The following is a 23,461-nucleotide window of genomic DNA, read 5'->3' on the forward strand; positions in this document are numbered from 1 at the left end:
TTCCCAAAATAGTTATCCAAAAGCAGTATGCATTCATGTGTCCTTGCACTGAAGAGACAAGTTCAGCAAGTGTTATTTACAAATACTCCTCTACTTATGGCCATACAGCAATCAAACGATGAATACCATTTTCTTTGCTTGTAAATTTTCTTTGAATGTTTGCCGTTAATTTATCTGAACTGTATGAAGTGACCTGAGCACCATAACAAATGATGTAGCCGTGTGTGCCCTTAAAGTGGAGGGGGGAGATGATAACATTACTTGCCTTTGGGGAGCTCTTCTGGCTACGCACCATATAATTTTTTAAATATCTGTTCAATTCAAGAATTGCAATCAATGTTTCTGGCTGATTGTAACGCTTCAAAACTATGATGTGTGTTCAATTTTTCCCCAATCATGAGAAAAAATAATTGGAAATTGAGAAAATTGCTAGGGTTTGTATATTAATAAATTGACAATCTAACACACACCATACAATCTTTAGGAAAATTAAATAAAAATGTCCAGCATTCTGGTATCGATAAAAATCGGGGGGGGGGGGGGGGGGGGGGGAGGGTTAAAAAAATAAAAAAAAGCTTTCAATTTTTCGGGAGATCTGATCATATTTATCGAATTGCCGTAAAGTTGGATCATTTTATTGTATTGTGTGTGGCCACCTTAATATTCACCATCTTCTCCACCCCGACCGGCAGCATCTGGAGGTTTCTGAAGCTCCTGTTGGGTTTTTTTCTCTCAAGCATTTCGCAATGCACGCCAGTAGATGTAGTCTACTCTTTAGTTGCTCCCTGATGCTTCCCTTCTACCCAGAGCAGGATCATCCCCCAGGCTACCTAGGAAGGTGCCTGGGGCCTAGTGGGTATCAAGGGGCCCACCCACCAACTGCTGTGACCTCTCTTCACTTACCAAAAGGACCACAACTACCTTCTAATCTACTACCTTGCCTAGGGACCCATTACGTCTTAATATATCTCTGCCTCCAGCCAACTGAAACAGGAACTCCAGTGAAAATAATGTAATAAAAAAAAGTCCTTCATTTTTACAATAATTATGTATAAATGATTTAGTCAGTGTTTTCTGACATTACATGGTGACATTTTTACTGTTGGCAGGTGATGTAGCTGCTGCATGCTTTTTTTGCAGTTGGAAACAGCTATAAACAGCTATTTCCCACGATGCAACAAGGTTCACAGACAGGAAACTGCCAGGAGTACCACGGTCCTCAGAGTTTCTTGTGGGAGGGGTTTCACCACAATATCAGTCATACAGCGCCCCCTAATGGTCTGTTTGTGAAAAGGAATAGATTTCTCATGTTAAAGGGGTATCAGCTACTCATTGAGATAAAGTTCAATTCTTGTTCGGAGTTTCTCTTTAACCTCCTTGCCTAGAAATCTGACATTACCGACAGATTTTGGTTTAGCCCATCTTCTAAGGGGGGTTCTCAGGGTTTTCTTTATTTTCAAAAGCACTTCGTGAATGGCAGTTGCTCCGTCCAACTGCCAAAAAAAGCCGAAAACCTGTTGGTAATGTCAGATTTCTACTACTGTAAGTGACAGCAATATAGGAGAAAAGTCTTTTATGGCTCATTTTACTCTGGAAGAAATGTACTTCTTATTTGCATGCGTTTTACATTTTAAAATTTCCGCGACAGTTCCTCTTTAAGCCTCGATGTGGATCCTGTTGACAACTGCTGATGTCATATTAAGGTACCACTCAGCAGAAGAGGGACACCAGCAACTGCTGGACTGGCACAATCCATACTGGTAAAGGGACTGGCTGAGAAGTTACAGCAGGAGCGAAACAGTCGGGAAGTAAAGGTCCCTTTAGTTTAAATTCCAGACAACCATGTTTACCTGTTCTCTCAATGGTTCTGTTTATATTCACATTGGTTTGCATTCAAGTATGTACAATAACTCAGCTGGGCATTGCATATTGTGGAAATATTCAGACGAAACAGGAGAAACAGTCTAGCTGATTCAGCTTTATAAAATGTATAAAATTGGGATAATAAAAGTCAAGGAGTCAAAGGACTAGAGAAGTGATGCCCAATATTATGTAACATTGTTTAGCAGATGTCCAGCATCTTTTCCCAGACTGAAAACATCTGCAGCCATCTCTTCACATCCAAAAGTTGCGAAACAACGTCACAATTCATGTTCCCGGAGTAGAACATGTATGCACCGTATACGGGAAACAGGGCTTCTGGCTACAGAAGAAGGCTAAAGGCCAGCAGAAATGATTGTACTATTAGTAAAGGAACCATTTCCTGAGTAAATACAAAATATATACAGAATTCAGGTCAGCTTCAGAATCTAGGTCTAACCAGAAGCTTAGTAAAGAAAATTACAATAAATGCTGTCAATAATACACTGTACAGTGCCACTGTGAGGCTTTGCGGGGAAAGCAGCCACCTCCACTCGGCGTGGGGCGGCTGCCTCCATGCAGGGCTGTGCGGAGCGCGGAGGAACCACCGCGTTGGACGCGGCGGTTAGCGCGCATAGCGCCCTTGCTGGGACACCGCAGAGCGGTGCTGGTGCGGCTGGGACTCGTAGTCCCCCTGGTTTTAGAGTGACACGTGCGCGCGCACTAAGGCAGGGCTTATGTGGTAGCCAGAGGTAGTCAGCTGACCAGGCTGGTCAGCTGACACTGGCTCCACACCTCATTGGTCCAGCACTTAGGGGAGGCACTGGGCAGCCTCAGAGTATATATACTGGAGCCTGGTCATTCCTCTGGTGTCTGGCGTTGCAAACACATACGTGGGAGCACTCAGACCTGTAGTCAGATCCGTTAGTGTGCCGGGACCAGCTGGAGCTGTAATTCTACACTAAGCTAGATTCTGTTGATAGCTTAAAGTACTAGTTTGATTGTGATCATCTGTTATGACTTTTTGCCTGCCTGACTATCCTCCTGAATCCTGATCTTGTACCTCGATATTTCTGATACCCAGTTGCCGAACCCTGCCTGTACCTTAGACTCCGCCTCTGCCTACTGTATCTGTACTTTATCTGTCCGTGTGTTTACGACCTGGCTTGTCCGACCTCGAGAGCCGACCTTGCCCTTGGAGGCGGTTCCCTGTCCTGTTAGTGACACTTCCTCCTGAGTGTCACTTTCAGACTATCCTTTCTACTGACAGCCTGACTCCTCCCGCCTTGGAGAGTCAGGTCTTCGGAAGGAATCTGTGCAGTACTCCTTACTGCACTGAGGCCCAGTCCTCTAAGTGTTACTGTTACACCAAACACTACACTCTACTCAGGTGAACAGAGGTTAGCTGGTATATCGGATTATCGGTGATACTGCAGATCACTTATAATCAGGTATACATCTGCATTCCCAGTGATACTGCAGATCACCGGTAATCAGATCCTCTCTGTGCTTCACCGTTTGTTACAGCCACCTTCTGCTATAAACATTGCCCACTGAACATGTGAGGGAGTGCTGGCTGCCATTAGCCTGCTGTGGATTTACAGTACAGCGTGGCAAAGAATGCAAAAAAAAGTGGTGACCATAACAGGTTAGCATTTGTTTCTGCTCTGCATTATTTAGCTACATAATTATTATACCATGAAATACAATGCAACATAGAAGAAAGCTCTTTGATCCTCACAAGCTGCTCCACTAACTTATCAAATTTGAGTATTGACTGGGCAACACACAGTTCCACTTTAGCCAACCATAATAGACTGGCAGGCAGTTATACCAACAGGGTCAGATTCCTGGAAAGGCAATGGCGTGGAGGAAATGCTTCAAAGGAGGTGAGGGATTGAGCTAGAAGAGGGTGTGTGTGTGCGCGCGTGTGTGTGTGTGGGGGGGGGGGGGGTGTAAGGGGCTGTTGCCTTTTAAAAGGGCAAACTGCTGATGAGTATAAGCACCAATCATGTCTGTCAAGACAACCTTTCTGGGACATGAACAAATCCCTCTGTTCATAGACAAAGCTATGCTAGGGTCACACCTGGCGATGCAGAACATGCTCGTGAAAACCAGGGCTGTGGAGTCAGAGTTGAGACAATTTTGGGCACTCGGAGTTGGAGTCGGAGTCGTTTATTTCATAAACTGAGGAGCCGGGAGTCGGATGATTTTTGTACAAAATCCACAGCACTGTTAAGTATTAGAGTAAGGAGTCGGAGTCAGGGCCATTTTGGGTACCCCGAGTCGGAGTTGGAGTCGTGGTTTCATAAACTGAGGAGTCGGAAGATTTTTGTACCGACTCCACAGCCCTGGTGAAAACGCACATAATGCTTCCCAAAGCACAATCGCAGTGCAGTGGGAGACAGTTTTTTGCTGAGGGGGAAAAAAGCGGCACTGTTGCTTTTTATCACACAACATGACAAGAATGCTGATTCGGCTGCGGAAAACCGCTGCAGTTTTCCCATGGCCTCAAGTGTGATCCTACCCTCAAAGTCCTAGTTCAGGGGCATGTTTCAGTGCATATAACTGTATTATACAAAGCATTTTTTGCAACTTTATTACTCTGTTTATTACTGTTTGCTGTGACCACCTTGCGATTGCAAAATGCTGTAAAAGCTGACACGCTCTTTTTAGAGCAATTTTGCCACTTAACAGCATTGTTTATTTTTGGGAAAGTGGTTTTGGGCCCTGCTTTTATAAAATTGCTTCAAAAATGCTGCATGCTGAGAGATTGGGATTTCGGGATATCACAATCATTCCTGTGGTCTCATGGCCATTCATTCCTAGAATGCAGTTGTATACAATCCAGGAGTGTGAACTAGTGTTTTAAAAAAAATTAGAAATAAGCAGAATAAGTTTTCTGCAATACTCTCCTTGTAATCCTATTTTTCTTACCTAGTGCAGCTTACACTGCAGCATGGACTACGGCTAAGAGACTGAGGATTCTGTCACAGGAAATTAGTCTGCATGGTTGTCTTTTACACTCCATCCAGATATCAGCAAAACCAATACATCAGCACAGATCAATGAGTGAAACTAGACACACCAAGGAAAGCATCCTCTCTGCACCAGCAGTCTACCTACACAGACATGGCTGTGGGATGTGCATTATGCTGAGGAATAAGGAAGGCATGTGCAGATAATCTTCAATGTGTTTTCCACAGCACACCACATGTACATCACTCAGTCTGCTATTGCTGAGAATTCCCTGCCTGGAAGACATCAGTTTACACTGAATGTGTTCCAATTCACTTTTTGAAAAGCAAACTATTGGAGAATTGTAATGATATTGGATTTTTCAAACAAAACTCATAATGCTGTTGCCATTAATGAGATGTGACTGGCTGGCCAACATGCTACAGGCTACATTTTTGGTGCGATTGTGTTTATGTCCCATTCTGCGTAATTTAAAACTGAATGGACTTTTATGGCAAATATAAAAAGAAAAAACGTATAGCGAGCCTATAGGATAATACTGCTTTTTCTATAAACCAGGCCTTACACTGCTAAGGCAAATTACAACACATGTAACATCTGTCTTATAGAATCAAGAAAAAGTCTAGTCAATAGATCATAGCGGTGTCTGCTCTGTGTTGAAATGTAAGCTTCAGAGACCTGTTCTGACACGTCTATACATCGGGTTTTCATACTAAGAATAGGGGCTTTGTTCTGTACAGATGTAGTGTATGGTATTAAAAGCAAAATGTGCCTCTCAGCAACTAAACATGAAGAAACACAGGTGCCACACACCACACACAGGCAACTTACTGCAAAACCAAACCTTAAAACTCAACACGGCAAAGTCTAACAGCAATCATGCTGATAAAGGTCTATAAAAAGCAGTGTATGTAAAGATTGCCATCCGATGTGGCAAAATAATAGTTCACTCTCTGATCGTAATATTAACATATACAGCTGATTCTTAAAGTGGACCTGAACTCTTGCACAGGACAGAAGGAAAACAAGAGAAATGCACCCTGTATGTATTTAGAGAGTTTAGCCTGTAATTCACCCTCTTTTGTGTCTAATCACAAGTTGTAATTTGATTTATTCCCATGTCACATGACTGCCATGGCAGAGATGGCAAATATGCTCATTTGATAGCACTGAAGCATATGTGTGCTTCCATGACAACAGGAAATAGAAACACTGGAGATTTTAGGATTTATATCAGCTGTAAAAAAAAGTATTTTTTCTTTAAAGTTATTATGCTGTTGTGCTTTTCTTAGAGCAGAGAAGACGTTCTGAGTTCAGGTCCGCTTTAACATACAGCACATCAATTTTCAATAGCTTTCCTGCTGCAATCTATTGAAAATCTATTGAATCGCACTGTTGCAATATTTGATGCAGTGCAACGCTATGGGCCATCAATTAACTTTCAAGACCCATCTTCCCCAATTGCCTATCCTCACAGGGTCTAATGCTGGGAATACACTGCTCAATTCTGAGCTGATGAGATGGTTAGATAGAAAATTTCTGCCATGTCCGATCAACCGTCGATCGTTTTTGCCGCTTGGTTTGTCATTGAAGTGAATAGAAAACAGAAAAAAAAAAAAAGAAAAAAAAAGGAGTGGAAGATAATAGAATGGAGCGGGCAAAATGATCAGGCGCAGAATCTACCCGTGTATTCCCAGTATTAGAAGCTGAGTCTTTACAAGGAATCCCCTGGATAGCCAACCCAGGCACTAATGAAATTAGGACCGTCCAATTAAAATGCGCCTTCCATACTAAGTGATTAAATGCACAATGAGGGCGATTACCTGCTCTCAACCCGACCGGTTTTGGTCTTCGCCAGTACTCAGTGTTATCGATTGACCACTGCTCCTGCCCTACACCCATTCGACCTCAGATGCAATCAGATGCAAGCTTAGGGCATTCAGAGTAAGATGAATATATGTCAAGACTAGATTCCTTATAAGGGAATAATACTTAGAGGAATACGGAGGCTGCCATGTTCTCCAAATATGCCAGTTGGCGGAGCGGATGCTCTGTCTTTAACACAGTTTAAATTAACCTGATGTGAGAGTGATATGGAGGCTGCTGAACGCATTTCCTTTAAAATAATACCTGTTGCCTGGCAGTTCAGATGATCTTCTGGCATAAGTAGTATCTGAATCACACACCTGAAACCTTGAGTCAGAGCACCTGATCTGCATGCTTGTTCAGAGTCTATGGCTAAACATATTAGAGGTAGAGGATATGAGGGGCAACTTGTATTGTTAGAAAGGAGCAGCTTCCACATTCCTCTCACCTCAGGTTCTCTTTCAATCACTGGCCCAGAATAAGCATGCAGATGAGATGCTTTGACTCTAGTGTGACTCCACTGGCTGCATGTTCGTTGCAGGTGTGTGAATCAAGAACAGCTCACTCCAAAAGCTCAGCATGACTGGCATTGTTTATAAGGGAATGAAGATCGTAGCCTCTGTATTTCTCTCACTTCAGGCTCCCTTTTTGGAATTTTGGGATTAGCTGGGCTTTAATTTGGATAATTATACTTTAAAACAGGAGTTTGAGGCCCAGCACAGATATTTGCATAAATAACTTGCATTATTTTACCCAACAAGTTTGTTCAGTGGCTTGTCAGGCAACAGACCAGAGCAAGTATAGCAGAAGCCATACACTGGCCAACTTTCCATTCATTCAAATCATTTGATTGAATTGGTTAGAAACTGATGCCCCACGTGTTGCACCGATCAATGGATGGCAGGTCAGGGGGGTGGCAGATTGACAGCACATAACATTGCTCTGCATTTCATAATGAAACATTACAAATCTGCGTGCAGTGTGTAGAAGGATTCAATCAGATGGATCCCTTTCTGATCAAATTATGATCTGAAAGGCATCCATCTCCTAGCCAGTGTATGACCAGCTATGGACAACCTACCCTTTGAGGCCCCTCTCACCTGGGCTATTAGCATTCACATACTAAAGTTAGGCACACAAAGCTAATGAAATTCTTTTTATGGCATTTATGCTTTCTCCTTAGCCCCCGCATTAATAGCACAATCATGAGGCCTATAGGCCACATCATGAGGCCTATGTCGGGGACTGTGCAATTAGGGGTTAGTTTTAATTTGATACTGAGTATATCCCCAATGCTAAACTCCACCTGCAGTTATTCAACTAAATTTATATAATTAGAAACGTGATTGCTGAACAGCATATGCGTAGTATATATTTAGTTAAATCAGTTATTTTATATACCCAGTGTACACCATACACGCTGGTCTGCAGCCGCCTTGTACAGAGAAAGTTTTGATTTTTGTTTAAATACCTTAAAGAGACACTAACGTCAAAAAGTTCCCCTGGGGGATACTCACCTCAGGAGGGGGGAGCCTCAGGGTCCCAATGAGGCTTCCCACGTCATCCTCTGTCCCACTGCGGAGACTTGCGCCTGCACAGTAGAGCAGACCCGACGGCGATCGGGTATTTCCGCCTACTTCGGAGCAGACAGCCACCAGAGTGCCTGCGCTGGAGCCAGGAAGGTAAATATTTACATCGCCACTGTTCGGAGGGCTGCAGTGAGACCCCCGAGGGACGGAGGACGGCGTGGGAAGCCTTATTGGGACCCTGAGGCTTCCCCCCTCCCGAGGTGAGTACCCCCCAGGGGAACTTTTTGATGTTACAGGTTTTCTTTAAACTGTAAAAATATTTGTGTAGTCCTGATATAGACTTCAAAAACCTTTCACAATAAGTCAGTTGCACTGTGATCAGATCGCAACGTAAAGTACCCAAAATATCAAACTGAGCATTATCAAGGTGGTGCAACCCTACAGTGAGGCACACAGTACAATGAAAGTATGCTTCCCCGCCATTGCAAACTTTAATCGGTTACTACACACTACACAGCATGCAGTGTGGTACTGCGTTGGAACGCAGTGTGCTGCATTAGATGTGTAAACCCCATAGGAATATCAATGCATTGCAATGTGGTGATGTTGTCCATTGCGACTCAACGCAATGGACCCTGTGAGGAAGGCCCCTAAAGCTAGTTTTTGGGTGGGAGTAGAATTTCACTGGGTTAAGGCGCTTTGAAGACAGACGCATGGTATAACGTGGTTATATAAGCTATAACACAGACACCGGCCCATAGGAAATCGTCTGCATCACCCAAAAAAATGTATGCATTATATCGCAATGTGCAGGAGCGCTTGCTTGTACTGTGAATGGTAACATGAAGGTCAATTAACATTTTTTTACTTGCCATTTGATTCTTACAGCTGGAATTACGGCTTTTTTTTTTACAGTTTTCTCTTGTTTCAAAGAATACAAAAAAAAACAAAAAAAAAACACACACGAGAGGCTGAAAGGCGGTACCTGTGAGCCATCCAAGTGAAAGAAACCGTACTTCTAAAGCCAGCACTACGGTATACAGTATATCTACAGCTTGTGTGGTGCTTTCTTTACCAGACAATGCACAGATATTTGTACATGTACACCAAGTTATAAAAATTACAAACCATTTTCTTTCAATGTTTTTAGAGTCGGTTCAGCTGACCACATGACTCTTCACAAGCAGAGCTACAGCAATCAGCAGCTCCTGACTGGTCAGATTTCTCATGACTTCGGTCCTCCCTAGGTATTTGTGATAAACTGGACATCAGCAAGTACGCAGCCAAAATACTAAAATCCTGAGATGGGCAAATCAAAGTAGTCAATAAATGAGCAGTTTAGGTAAATATACGTGTTATCAATGAATGCAAGCTATTTGGAGGCACCACAGAGCCTGTGTTTTATCACTTTCTTTTTACAGCTCTAGAGTTCAACTCTTATCACTGCACTTTACAAAAAAGAGACACAAAAGAAAGCTCATATTTGCACGATGACAAATACATTTAATTGGTTCTGGTATTGTGTGTAGACACCACTGCATTCTCATATTAAACACTGACCTGACTGTACAGGAAGACAACATTAATTAGGAAGCAAAAATATTGTGTGGCCAACTCCAGAAAGACATACTCCTACATATCTTGGCAAAACACAGTTTAACAAACTCAAGCGTGATTTCAAGACATTTTTCTATGCCAAATTTCTGAAAAGGTTATTCTGAGATTCGTGCACTATGATGTTGTTGGATATTTGTAGACATGTTGGTGCAAATAACAAAAAAAATTAAAGGGTTTTAGGGCCTACACTAGGAACTGTTCCGTCTGTTTTGATAGATCGCTCCTCTGAAGCGTTTGGAAAGGTAACATGAAAGTCTATTCGACTTTCATGTTACCTTACACATTAGACAAAGTGTTTCATAGTGTTACGTTGTAACGCACCTGGGAGATTTTAATCAGCCAGAGGCAGCAGTTTTCCTTCAGGGGAATTAGAACTAGCACCGCTTATCAACGTTGCACCGCAACTTCCCAATGTCACACCGCAGGTCATAACACAGAGTGCCCCTGACAGTGGGAGCGCGATTAGGGTGCACACAGATCATGGCCGGGCATGCGCAGTAACCGCCGACTGGCGTCAACCAGCCTGCTTAGCTATGTTCACCGCTACTCGTCGGAGCGACACGGACCAGCGTTGTGGGCACAGGAAGGGCTCCAGGGGGTTGCAAGAAGCCCCAGGTAAGTTGAAATCATTTTTTTCATGACTTAAAGTGGAATTGAAGATACCTTAAAAACAAAGTTTCACTTACCTGGGACTTCGTTCTGCCAGCCCCTTACAGCTGTCCTCTGCCGGTCCTCAACAATCCTCTGTTCGCCAGCCATGCATCTTGTAAGTCGATGGCAACTGCGCTGCCCTGGTCACGCGTATCTTTTCACTTTCCCATCCTGCAGGACTCTATTGTGAATGGGACCGCGAAGAAAGATACGCGTGGCCAGGGCTGCGCAGGCACAGTTGCTGTCAACTTTCAAGTCGGCGGTAACGAAATTGCACCACGGCAGAAGAACGGAGGATCGTGGAGGACCAGTATGGGACAGGATGCCTGTTAGGGGCTCGCAGAAGCCCCAGGTAAGTGAAACTTTGTTTTTAGGGAATCTTCTGTTCCACTTTAAAGGACAACTGTAGTGAGATGAATATGAAGGCTGCCATATTTATTTCATTTCAAACAATACCAGTTGCCTGGCAGCCCTGCTGATCTATTTGGTTGCAGTAGTGTCTGAATCACACCAGAAACAAACATGCAGCTAATCTTGTCAGATCTGACAATGTCAGAAACACTCGATCTGCTGTATGCTTGTTCAGGGTATATGGCTAAAAGTATTAGAGGCTGAGGATCGGCAGGACAGCCTGGCAACTTGCATTGCTTAAAAGGAAATAAATATGGCAGCCTCCATATCCCTTCACTTCAGGGTCCCTTTAATAGGATTACAAGCTGAATAAACCTCGAAGTTTAGCACAATCAAATGTTGCCCAGCAAGAACCAGAAAATGACTCTGAGCCAGTATTTGGGCATTCTGTACCATGACCCAAACTACGAACACACGAAAAAAAGATCACGCACTAAAATAAGGCAGACTGCATTAGTACATTAACAGACCACACAAGCTCTAAGGGGGGGGGGGGGGGGGGGGGAGTGAAATCATGATATCTTAAAAGCCTCATATGACAGCTGTGAAAATGTCCCTGTCTCGTCTACCCTTTAGCTGGTATCCATCATCAAAATTAAGTCTCAGATTGCTCAAGGCATACTGAGCTCATAGTCGGTCCTTGTGTGCAGTGTATTGCTAGTAGGGTCATAAAAAAAAAATTGTGTTTGTTTTTTTTCTAGGAATAGAGACCACGGACAGTCTAAAGCACCAATAAATAAAGGCTTTGTCTTTTCTTTTGCCCCAGCAAAATTATTCAACAGATTTAGGACTCATCTAAACAAATGCAAATGATTGACCTTTACATCATAGGTCCACCACTTAGGTTTCTTTTGTCCTCGCATTCAGAAACACAATAATAAAAGGAAACAAACACAAAAAAATGAATGCCAGAAAACCACCAAAAACACACAAAGATAATTTAGAAAGCGTTTGATGCCCACAAAATGCTGCGTCAAAAACATCAGACAAGGCACACAAACAAGTGCCTGAGTGAACTGTCCTCGACGGCTCAATTAAGCCCAATGGCACTTATTTTCCCACTGGTAAAGCAAAGCAACCTAACAGGGAAAACAGCACTAAAACAATCCTGAAAATCTGGGAACATCTGAGGCCAAGACCCAGTTTACTAAGGTCATTACACGATGTATTTATTAGGATATTATTATTATATGAATAAATTATACATTTATTGTGACCTAAAGGCTTGCAAGTCTTTCTTGGGTGAAATCACACCACAGTGAGCTTAGTAAATTATTGGTGGTGTACATAAGAAAATGCACAGATTGATTTTGCAAGGTGAATTTCCGGGAATTATTTGGTGTTTGCGCTTTGCGATACTTGATCAAGAGAACGACAATCATATTGCCGCCAAAATAATGTATGCAGCGCAATTGTGATTAACACAAATCAAAGCACTTCAGTGAACATGGTACTAAAAGGATACATTTGTCACATCTGGAATGCTCCTCAAAAGCACCCGAGTGTGAAACAGTACGCAGAAATATAAAAGGAAGGCACAACTCTACGGGCAAATATTAAATTACAGTAACACATGCAATCTTGATTGGCCAGTTTAACCACTTCCATGCAGTTTAAGAACTTACCTACATAATCCGTCTAAACTATTCAGAATTGGCTGGCCCTCATACTACATGGAAGTGTAAAATTGGGCAATGAAGATTGGATGTGTATTTGTGTGAACCTAAAGGCTGGTTTTACACTGGATTTATGTGGTGCAAGTACTACATAGCACCGCAGATATGAGGCTTCATATCACCCTGTGCCACAGTGTGACGACAGGGTCATATGCATTTTTCCGCCCCCCCCCCCCCCCCCCCCCCCCCCCCCCGGCTAGTGAAATACTACCTGCTGGGTAGGCACTCATTCAGTAGTTTGCGCACCGTCAAAAGATGGCGACCACATTACGATAAAAACAGCATCATTCGGCAGCCAGCAACAGCTGGAAGTCGAATTGCGTCTTAACCCAAATCAATGACGGCCTGGAGGGAACGTAATTAACGCTGTCGGGAGCAGGGTGAGCTGTTTGTGCGGCTTTACCCTGTGCCTTAATTACATGTATGCAGCTGGCTGGCCTGTATCACATTTGTATGGTTGGTTATTTTGTTCTCTGCATGTGAATTCCACACCTTACAGAAGTGCCTCTGCTTTGCTTGCACAGCACTGGCCTGTCAACAGTTTCACCTTCCTGACAAAAATAAATAAATAAAAAACTATGAATACCCACATGATTTCTGTCTTAGAATTTTGTTTGGGGTAGCATATAAGAAGCTTTGTAGTAGAAACTGGAAAATTAAGCTCAAAGTGGATCCAAGATAAACTTTTACTTATTGCATAATTGTGTTCCTTACATATAGTTTATAGGGCATTCCTCAAGCCCAATACTTTTTTTGGTTTGTTTTAATACTGTAACTCCCTATAAACTAAACAAGCCTCGCCCACAGCTCCTACAGGGCCTTGGCACTCTGAGACCTGAGACCCATGTAGCAATGCTTATGGGAGCTCAGTCTGGGCAGGAGGAGGAGGCGCGCAGGGGGGTTCCTAGCCAGAAATTTCAGAGGCAGAGGGGAGGAGTAGAGGGGAGTGAAGTTTTCACAGGCTGAGGGCTGGAAATGCAGAGCAGCTTGCCTGTGTGTAATGTTTACAAGCAGAACCTGGCTGCTGTCATTGTATCATAGGAAGAAATAATCATATACTTTTTAAACTGTTTGCAGCTAGATTTGCTGCATTAACCATCTAAATTTTAGATAAGATATATAGACAAGTTACTTGTTATAGTTCGTTTTTCATCTCGGATCTGCTTTAATTTGTTAAAGTGTACCTGAGCCGAAGTTCTCTATTAATACTTTTTAACCGAGGAGAGATGCATTAGCAATTGTGTGTTATTAGGTGGCAAAAACTTGCAATCCTCACCTGGGTCTATCAGACCACAGAGAGGGTTACTGATGAAAAGATGACTTTGAGGCCCCTTGCACACAGACATTGTGAACTTTCGTTGCATTATCCTTTCTTACAGCGAGGTGCTGCGAATGCAACGTAAATCATTGGAGCTTTGCAGAGTTCATGCGGTGCAATGCGCCAGAAGCATTCAGTCTAACGCAAAGTCTGCGGCGTGTTACCGCATGAACCGCGCTTACCGTCATGCAGTAATACAGGTAGATGCAGCGGTGCACACTGTGGATGTAGGATTGCATAGGGGATCCCCCACACTTTCTCCCAGGACTGATAGTGCCAACACACTTCCCTTCTCTTTTTCACATCTGATAGATCTTGTTAGTGTGCAGACTAGAAGGAAAATCGAGTTCAAATACTACTGTTATGTACCACTACAGGCACCCGCATCTTGCTCCCACTTGTCCTTCCCTATCCATAGAGCATGCTGCTTCAATGTATAGGGAATTATTGTTTCTGTGATCATTACCCACTGGTCTGTATTTCTAATGTAGAAGCTCTGATTGATCAGCTTACTCAATGATCTAAGCATGTTGCTCTCCAATACCACAACACATTCCTCCCCCACTTTGTCTTCAATGTGCGAAGTTTTCAATGGCATGCAAAAGCCACCCAACTCCTTGCGTGCTGAACACTATAAACACAACAAGAATAGCTCATTAACATTTACATGCTTGCCGCTCTTTCTGTTCTGAAAACACAGGAGCTTTAAAGCTACTATTGTATCTTGGTAATGCTGTATTTACTGCCTGTCCCTTCTATACTTGGTAAAAGGCGTTAACTAGGTTTTATTTGTAAGGCTGGTTTGTCCAGATAAGATAGTTGCACAGTACTGCAGAAAGGGTTGGTTCCATAAGAAAAATAATAATACCTCTACAAGCTGTTTTACCTATTTTAATTTGCATACTACTGAGGACAAGAGATGAGTAAATCAAACTACAAGACATCAGAGTCACAGCGAATACCTGGCTAGCAACTTTGGATGTTGAGTCCCTTTACAACAACATACAACATCATCTAGGGATTGAGGCAGTTGACTATTTTTTGAGGTCACGGAGTATCCATGTAAGGGAGCATTCATTGTTTATTCTGGACCTTTTGAGGTACATTCTCACCCACAACTATTTTCTCTTCCAGAACCAATACTTCCTACAGGAACGGGGTTGTGCTATGGGGACGGCGTGTGCCCCCTCATATGCCAACCTCTTCCTTGGCTGGTGGGAGGATGTGACCGTATTTGGGGAGGGCATGGCAGTGTATGCCTCTCACATTTTGTTCTGGGGCCGTTTCATAGATGACGTGTTCATCTTGTGGGACGGCCCCAGGAGCATGTTCCTTGAGTTTGTGGCGGAACTCAACAACAACAACATAGGTATGTTCTTTACTCACGAGATAAGTTCGACCTCCATTGATTTTTTGGATGTGCATATTGTAAAGAATGATTTTGATGGTCTTGACACAAGTATCTTCCGCAAGCCTACAGCGACAAACTCACTATTGTCATGGGAGAGTCACCACCCAGACCCCCTAAAACGGGGTATACCAAAGGGTCAGTTTCTCAGAGCGCGGAGAAATTGCTCGGACTTGATGGAATTTGATAGAGAATGTAAAAATTTACACAAAAGATTTAGAGATAGGGGCTATCCCCAAAAAGTGCTGGAAGATGCGGAACTAAAAGCTAGGACGATCGAAAGGACAGAACTTGTGTGTCCTAAGGGGAAACCAGACTCTGATTCGGGTATGACCAGAATTATCAGTACATATACTAAGCAATCACCGGCCATCAAGAGAATAATTGGTGCTCACTGGCCTATCCTTCAACTCGATCGAGACCTTAAAAAATTCATTCCCTCTAATCCACAAATCACTTATAGGAGAGGAAAAAATCTAGGTGACTCACTAGTACACTCCTTCTTACCTGAAAAAATTAGGAACCCGGCAGAAAAATCTAAGAAGAAAACTTGGTTGGATCATAGACTAAATGGCATGCATAAATGTGGCAAATGTAAAACCTGCCCCCATGTCATGAAGTGCAAGGAATTTCATGCCCCCAAAAATGGTCGTAAATTTGACCTATTGGATTTCTTTAATTGTGATACTGAGGGGGTCATATACGCCATACAATGCTCATGTCCCCTGATGTATATTGGTGAAACTACCAGAGCAGTGAAAGTAAGGATTTTAGAACATCTAGGGGACATTAAGCACAAGAGAAATACATCTGTCGGCCGCCACTTTAATGAACAACATGGGGGTGACATTAATTCCTTCAAATACTGGGTTATTCAGGACTGGCATCTGGGACCCCGTGGGGGTAACCTGGACCAAAAGCTAAGACAACTTGAATCCAGGTGGATATACAGACTGGGCACCCTGAGCCCAGATGGGCTCAATGAAGGCTTCACCTTTTCTCCGTTTCTGTGATGGACTATTTTGAGGATGGTTTTGAGCTATGATGTTTCTTACATATTTTCATACTTCTTTTATCTCAGGGCATTAACTTCTGGTATCCTGTGGTACCTAACTGTCAATGTTATTTATTTATATGTTTTACTCTCATTATGGATATTTCATCCATCTAAATCTATATCCACTTATATGTGGTAATAAACCTCTACAGTAGGTGCCATCAATGAGGATACTCACCTTAGGGGCTGCTCAGCAGCACCTTCGTGTCCTGACCCCTATATCTTCTTCCTTCCCTCCCCCCCCTCCCTTCCCCCGTCTCCCCTTTACTGACCTTTCCCGATCCCCTATCTTTGATGTGGGTCCCCTATATTTTCTGAGGGGTTATATATCGTTGCAGCCTTTCCTGCAGCGTATGATATAGTGCAGTATAACGGGGCAATGTTTACTTACAGTGGCTTCTGCCCGTGCTACATTTGTTACTTTATGCCGTGCTGATAATAGAAGCGGTTCTTTAGTGCGGTGGAAGAGTATGGGCTGTGTTGTTGCCATTGTAACTAGGCAACATCCACGCTACCCACGTGACAGAGGCCAAACACGGAAGTGAAGAAGGGGCGATGACGTATGCGCTCCAGTGTACTCTACACGGAAGAGCGGAGAGGCTAAGTCCCGCCCTTACATGCCGCTGATTGGGCGAGAGACTCCCAGCGTTAGTACGCGGGCTGACCAATCAACAGGCGGCGAACACGGAACCTGTTTACATCCCCTTCTAAAGTCGAGGGTATGAATAGGGGAGCGCCTCCTTTCCGCTAATACCTTCAGTGTACATCCTTAGCCCTGCATATGTATTTAGGGGATTCTAGTATCTATTTAAAGGGGATAATTTTCACCTATGGAGTCATATACTTCTTTGATACCATTGGTGGCCCAAGTGATGGACTTGAAAGGGCACCAATGGGGAACTGGCCCTTGTGGTGGGAGTGACTGGGGATGGGGAATTAGGGGAGGGGTATGTAGCTCCACCCCATAGGGAAGTATAAAAGGTGAAGCAATCTGCCATTTCGTTTGGCTGCTACTATGCTATGAGCCGATAGGCTATATCTTGATACTTGTTTAAGAATGTTATCTTTGCACCTTATCACTATGAGCACTTTTTAAGCACTTTCCCTTGAAAAAGCTTCATCTAGAAGTGAAACATGTCGGGTTGTTTGGTGGGGGTTGTGTAATTTAACTATTATCTATATTGCGATAGGACCTGGGATGGCAGCATAGCTATCCATATACATTACTGACAGAGCGGGTCCAGCAATATTTGCAAGTTTATAGATATTATCAGCCAGATAATTTTTATACATCAATAAACGTTAAGTTTTATTATAGAGATTCAGCACAGAGGGATTTTTGAATGTGATTTACTTGAATTCAGGGTTTGTTCTATTTAAATCAAACCTTCTCATAGATGTGTGAGCTACTGAAACTGAAGCCAACAAAAACTGAGCTGACTCTTTGCAAGAGACTAATCACATTCAAACTATTATTTAGTATTCACTTAGCACCAACATCTTTCACAGCACTGATCAGAGTATACAGTCTAATTACAGATGTTAGTTGGGATTGATAACGGGGAATGTGAGATTCAGTCATATGGGGGGGAGGATTTAGCATGAATCAGGTCATCTAGTTGTATTTTAAAAGTTACAAATTGTCTTCATGCAAAGAACAATACAGAAAGCATAAAATGTATGCAGTATATGCAGAACAAAGAACAGTACATTTAGCCATTAATGTTGATGATCACATACAATGAACACAAAGCAAGACACATATCCCATTCCTGCCACTTGTACATGGTGCAGGGAAAAAAAAAACAGGATAATACTCCACCTAAGAAATCCATCTGTTCAATGTAACAGAGTGGACATCTAATGGAGAAATATATATGTGTATTAATTGTATGTCACAATAGACTTTGTTCAGTCGAGGTAATCAAGGAACCAACGCGTTTCGTGAACCAAAAGATTGAGTAAAGATCACTTCCTCAGGAGTGCTTGCCAGAATTTTTTTTTAAAAAACTCAAAACATAGTTCATTGAGTATATAATGTTTTCAAAGGGATTTCTTAATAGAAAAAAAGGAGAGCTGGTCTATACACATGATGTTATATATGGTGAGACATCATGATGGGAACCGCCATTCTGCCATGGTATGAGGCTTAGCAGAAAAGCGTGTGAAAGAGCCTTGGCTTCACACATGCCATTCTGCAAAGCCTTAAAGAGACTCTGTAACATCAAAAAGATCCCCCGGGGGGTACTCACCGGGTGGGGGAAGCCTCCGGATCCTAATGAGGCTTCCCACGCCGTCCTCTGTCCCACGGGGGTCTCGCTGCAGCCCTCTGAACAGCCGGCGACAGACCCGACTGTCAGTTCAATATTTACCTTTGCAGGCTCCAGCGGGGGCACTGTGGCTGCTCTTGGCTCCGAACTACACGGAAATACCCGATCTCAGTCGGGTCAGCTCTACTGCGCAGGCGCCGGAAACGTCGGGTATTTCCGTGTAGTTCAGAGCCGACAGCCGTCAGAGCGCCTGCGCAGGAAGGTAAATATTGACGTCATCTTTCTCGGAGGGCTGCAGCGAGACCCCTGAGGGACGGAGGACGGCGTGGGAAGCCTCATTAGGATCCGGAGGCTTCCCCCACCCGAGGTGAGTACCCCCCAGGGGATCTTTTGACGTTACAGATCCTCTTTAACAGGTGGATTCCTTAGGTGGAGAATTATCCTGTTTCTTCCTCTACCATACGGAGCAGTGCTTTTCAGCGCTGCTAGATTTGGGCGCAGCCGGCGCCTCCATAGACTACAATAGGAATCATTCGTATTGCAGTGCTCAGTGAGTAACGTCGGCTCCGTCAGAAGACGTAGCCGAGGTTGCTTAAAAAACACAATAATTCGGCCTCCAGCAATCGCTGGAAGCCGAATTATTTCATTCCCCCACTATCCATGGCGGCCTGGAGGGGGAATAGTAATTAAAGGGAAGGTTCAGGGAAACGTTTAAAAAAATAAAAATCCCTATCCACTTACCTGGATAGTAATTCTGCGCCTGCGCAGTAAAGCCCGGAGGACGTCCGATGACGTCAGCGCGCCCGCGTGGGACGCAGAAGAGCCCGACCTGGCAGCCGGCCTGGCCAGGTCGGGTCGGCCACCGAAGACGACCGGAAGCCTCTGGAGCGGCGGCGAGGGCACCTCCTGCCTGCCACGGGCTGGAGGAAGCCCCAGGTAAGTGGATATGGATTTTTATTTTTTTAAACGTTTCCCTGAACCTTCCCTTTAAAACGGCCCGGAATTTTGCAGAAGCAGGATCAGCCATATACTGCTGTATCCTGTGCCCAAGTCTATCGGCGCCGATTTCAAATGTACTCGTACCATATACTAATAACAGGAATGTGATGTGTCATTGAATATGATCAGCAACATTAATGTCTAAACATGCTGTTCTTTCTCCTGTGTATATATACACATATTTTTATGATGTCCATATTGTTCTTTTTATGAATAAGATTTGCAACTGTTTTATAATATAATTAAGTGATGTGATTCAGGCTATATTCCCAAAAGGGACATAACCTATAGTTCTATTTAAAAGGCTTCATGATTTAGAGTTTATAGTCATGTCACTTCACGGTCCCTCAGAGGGGCTCACAATTTAATCCATACCATAGCCTAGGAAATTGGTACTAGTCTAGTTTAGGGGACCCTGCAGTAAACCTCATATGGAATAGATCTCCAATCAAAGCACCTTCAACAGCACAAAGGGCTCTATCCACAAAGAGCCAAAATTACCGCAAAATTTTACCACTAAATTACCGCCAGCGGTAAACTCCACATTTTTCCACATTCACTAACATTTTCCGCATGTTTCCTGCATGCGGTAAAAAAAGATGCAGAAACGGCCATTAAATGTGCGGTAAACATACGGTAATAAGGTTGCATGAAAAATCGTTAAAAAAAAAAGTCCAGCAAGCACAGCCCTTAAGTCTCCAGACTTCATTAAAATCAATGGGATGAGGAAAATATCACCTACTACTAGTAGGTGATAAAAGAAAAAAAAAAAAAAACGGTAAATACCGATGAAATGATGCGCCTGCAATGTTTTGTGAATTCATTTTTTTAATTGCCGAAAATACCGACTTTTGTGGAAATGTTTCAGCATGAATGCCGCACATTTACCACATGCGGAAGAAACATGCGGACAATTTAGTGAATTTCAATGTGGCGGTGTTTTGGTCGGTAACTTACCGCATGTCCTTTACCGCATGCGGGAAGTGATTGTGAATAGAGCCCAAAGTGTGATTGGCTGGATAGTGTTGGCATAATTTACTACAACCTATTGGAAACCTAGCAGTTCAAGAGGGTGCCATCCACCCAAGAGGTTCTCTGCCAACATTAAACTAGTGCCAGTAATTGTAGATTTAAAATAAAAAAGTAAAAGAAAATGATGATTTCAAAAAAGTCAAATTTCAGATCCCAGCTCAAACATTTACATGTTAGCTTTGATTTCCTCTCAACAAATGTAAGATGCTTTGATTTCCTCTCAACAAAACGTAAGAGCTTTCCTACTACTTAAATTAATACTGACACAAAATGCGACTAATAGCACCAACTATTCAGGACCAGTCTATGCAAAATTCAGGTGCACAATAACAAACTGAGCGGCGCTGGTGTGTTTCATGGCAAGCTGACTGAACTCTCCATAACTTCACAACAAAGAGAAAAGGAAACAACCAGGAGACGGAGAGCCCCGGAAAGGCGAACAGCTGAAGACAACAAGCAGGTACAACAATGTAGCAGTGCAACTTGTACAACTTGTTATTGATAGGAACCCCATAGGGTATGAGAGGTGTGAGATTCCTCGCCTCCATGTACAGAGATCCCTGGCTGCACACACTGGTGATCTCTGTAAACATAAGCTGGAGGGATCACCTAGCTATGCTGGTAAACAGCCCTCCCGCCTCCCCAGTGCTGACCCCCTATCGGTGCCCATAGACAGCTGCTGAGCACTCTCCCATCCATCCGCCTATACACAGCCTTCTCCCATCCCTCCATCATGTATGCACCGTGTATAGGTAGCCTCCTCCTCCTCCCCTTCCTCATGTCTGCTCCCTCTGCCTCCTCCTCAGCTCTCTCCCTCTCCCGGACACACTTCACACTGTCCCCCCGTCTCTTACCATCCGTCAGGCTCGGGCCTCCGCCGAAGAGGAGGATGTTCACGGTAACAATAAAGAAGGCCGGCAGCTCCGCCATAGTAACCAGCGCACAGCGACCACTAACTGCGCGACCACAAGCGATCCAGACAGAGCAGCACTACGGGAGCGCGCCGCGCAGCACGGCCTCCTTCCACCTGTGGCACGCAAAGCCTGCGTCCCACGCCTCACTCGCACTGCGCCCCGCCCACTCATCGAGAGTGCGAACGTGACCGTAGATTGGTCACCTGCTACACCGCGCCCATTCCCCCATGAGGGCGGGGTAGTAACTGTGACGTCAGGTGAGAAATCTTTTGTCTCGACTCGGTGGGCAGCGCGTCTTCGGGTCGAATGTGGAGCGCGCCTTAAAGAAACAGCAAGCGCTGGATGACTGTCTGCCGGCATTTAATAAAGCGCCGGGCTGTCTGGGCCCTGCCTGCAAATAGATACATGCCCGAGTCTGCTGCATGGGGGCGACTGAGGCCACCCTGCACGCCACCAGCTCAGCGTTCTGACAGCTCCTGCCACTCACCCGAGCCCCCTCTCCACCGCTCTCTACTGGTGTCATACAGCAGTGTATGAATGCTGTCTGTATCAGTGAGAATCGACTTGGTGGTAATTGTGATATAAACTCTGCTTTGACTGCAGATGCGAAATTGAAATGATTATGATGCGATTTTCACCTGATGCTAACACAACAAAACTTTTAATGGCAGGGGCCAGTTTTCTGAACATTTGTATGCAGAAAAAAACGAACATTTTTTTCACAGCAGCTAATGTATATGATAGGAAAAGTGCACACAATGTAAATAATGCAGGATGTCAGGTTTTAGGGCCCCTTTCCACTGGCTGTGATCCACTTTCGAGAAGCGGATCACGGCAGTTTTGCTGTTTGCTAGGTGGGTAGGTACTCATTTCCCAATAGTGCGTGCTGCTGGCTTGAGCAATTCTCGACGCGATTGCGCTCTGTTCTCCAAGGCTATACAGTGCAATCGCAGCTAGTGGTAATTACTGCTTGTGTGAAAGTGTGTAGCAGTGGAAAAGGGCCCTTAATTTGTACGCAAGAAATGCTTTCAAGTGTGAACTAGTCCATTGATTAAAATTAGTTCTCAGTTGAAATAAGTTTTGTGCAGAAAACACACACAAAATCAAGTGTGACCCCTGCCTATAAATCTAATTGAAATTGCATGTCATGTAAAAGAACCCTGCCTTCCAGTTTGTAGAGAGCTGTGATTTACCAAAATTTGGCAGTAAGCATAACACTTTTTACAACCATGGCAATGTTATCCTGTTGGTGTACACACTGCCTAAGGCCTCCTTTCCACTAACTGTTGAGCTGTGTGCTCAACAAGCAGTTAGCAGGCAGCAGTAAGAAGTTGTGAGAGTTTGAGAGGCATTTCACTGCCTATCAACAGTCTGTGGAAATGAGGCCTAAAAGTCCCATCTTTCTGTATAAGTAATTATAGATCAGAAAGCTTTGCTAAGCCTCTTATGCATACTGATGAACCAGTAATAATATTAAGCATTACTGTCCACCCAAAATGATTAAATGATTGTTGGTAATCGTTTTACATATGGGCTTATACACGTGAACCAACATGCAGTCTAAAAGAACAAAATTGATGAAAATGAGGAATAGAATGAGTGGTAGGTATCCCACTGATGGAACTGTGATCACTGCGAAAATGGGTCGGGTTAGTAGAACCACTAATGAGGTCTTCACATGCCTGCTAGATTATCACCTTAGACAATCTTGAAAATCAAAAGGTTTACAGAGCTTCGTTTTATTTGGCGCTAGTAAAGTTTAGGGGACACAGCAGGAAACCTCATAAGGAACAGTTATCCCATCACAGTACCTTCTACAGCATGAAGCATTGTGATTTGCCAAATAGTGTGAGCCTCATTTACTACAATCTACG

The 23,461-nt window shown here is 43.7% G+C and overlaps 1 protein-coding gene across 1 annotated transcript in view; it reads right to left on the minus strand.

Annotated features, from left to right (window-relative positions):
* Positions 1-21,718, minus strand: part of ACVR1B (activin A receptor type 1B) — a 76,239-nt gene extending 54,521 nt beyond the window's left edge. The window contains exon 1 of the mRNA XM_068267724.1: positions 21,528-21,718. Within this exon, the coding sequence (XP_068123825.1) occupies positions 21,528-21,603 (76 nt within the window). The 5' untranslated portion in view covers positions 21,604-21,718. The remainder of the gene's footprint in view (positions 1-21,527) is intronic.
* Positions 21,719-23,461: the final 1,743 nt, after the last annotated feature.

Source organism: Hyperolius riggenbachi, chromosome 2 (genome assembly GCF_040937935.1).
Source record: "Hyperolius riggenbachi isolate aHypRig1 chromosome 2, aHypRig1.pri, whole genome shotgun sequence".
Lineage (NCBI taxonomy): Eukaryota > Metazoa > Chordata > Amphibia > Anura > Hyperoliidae > Hyperolius > Hyperolius riggenbachi.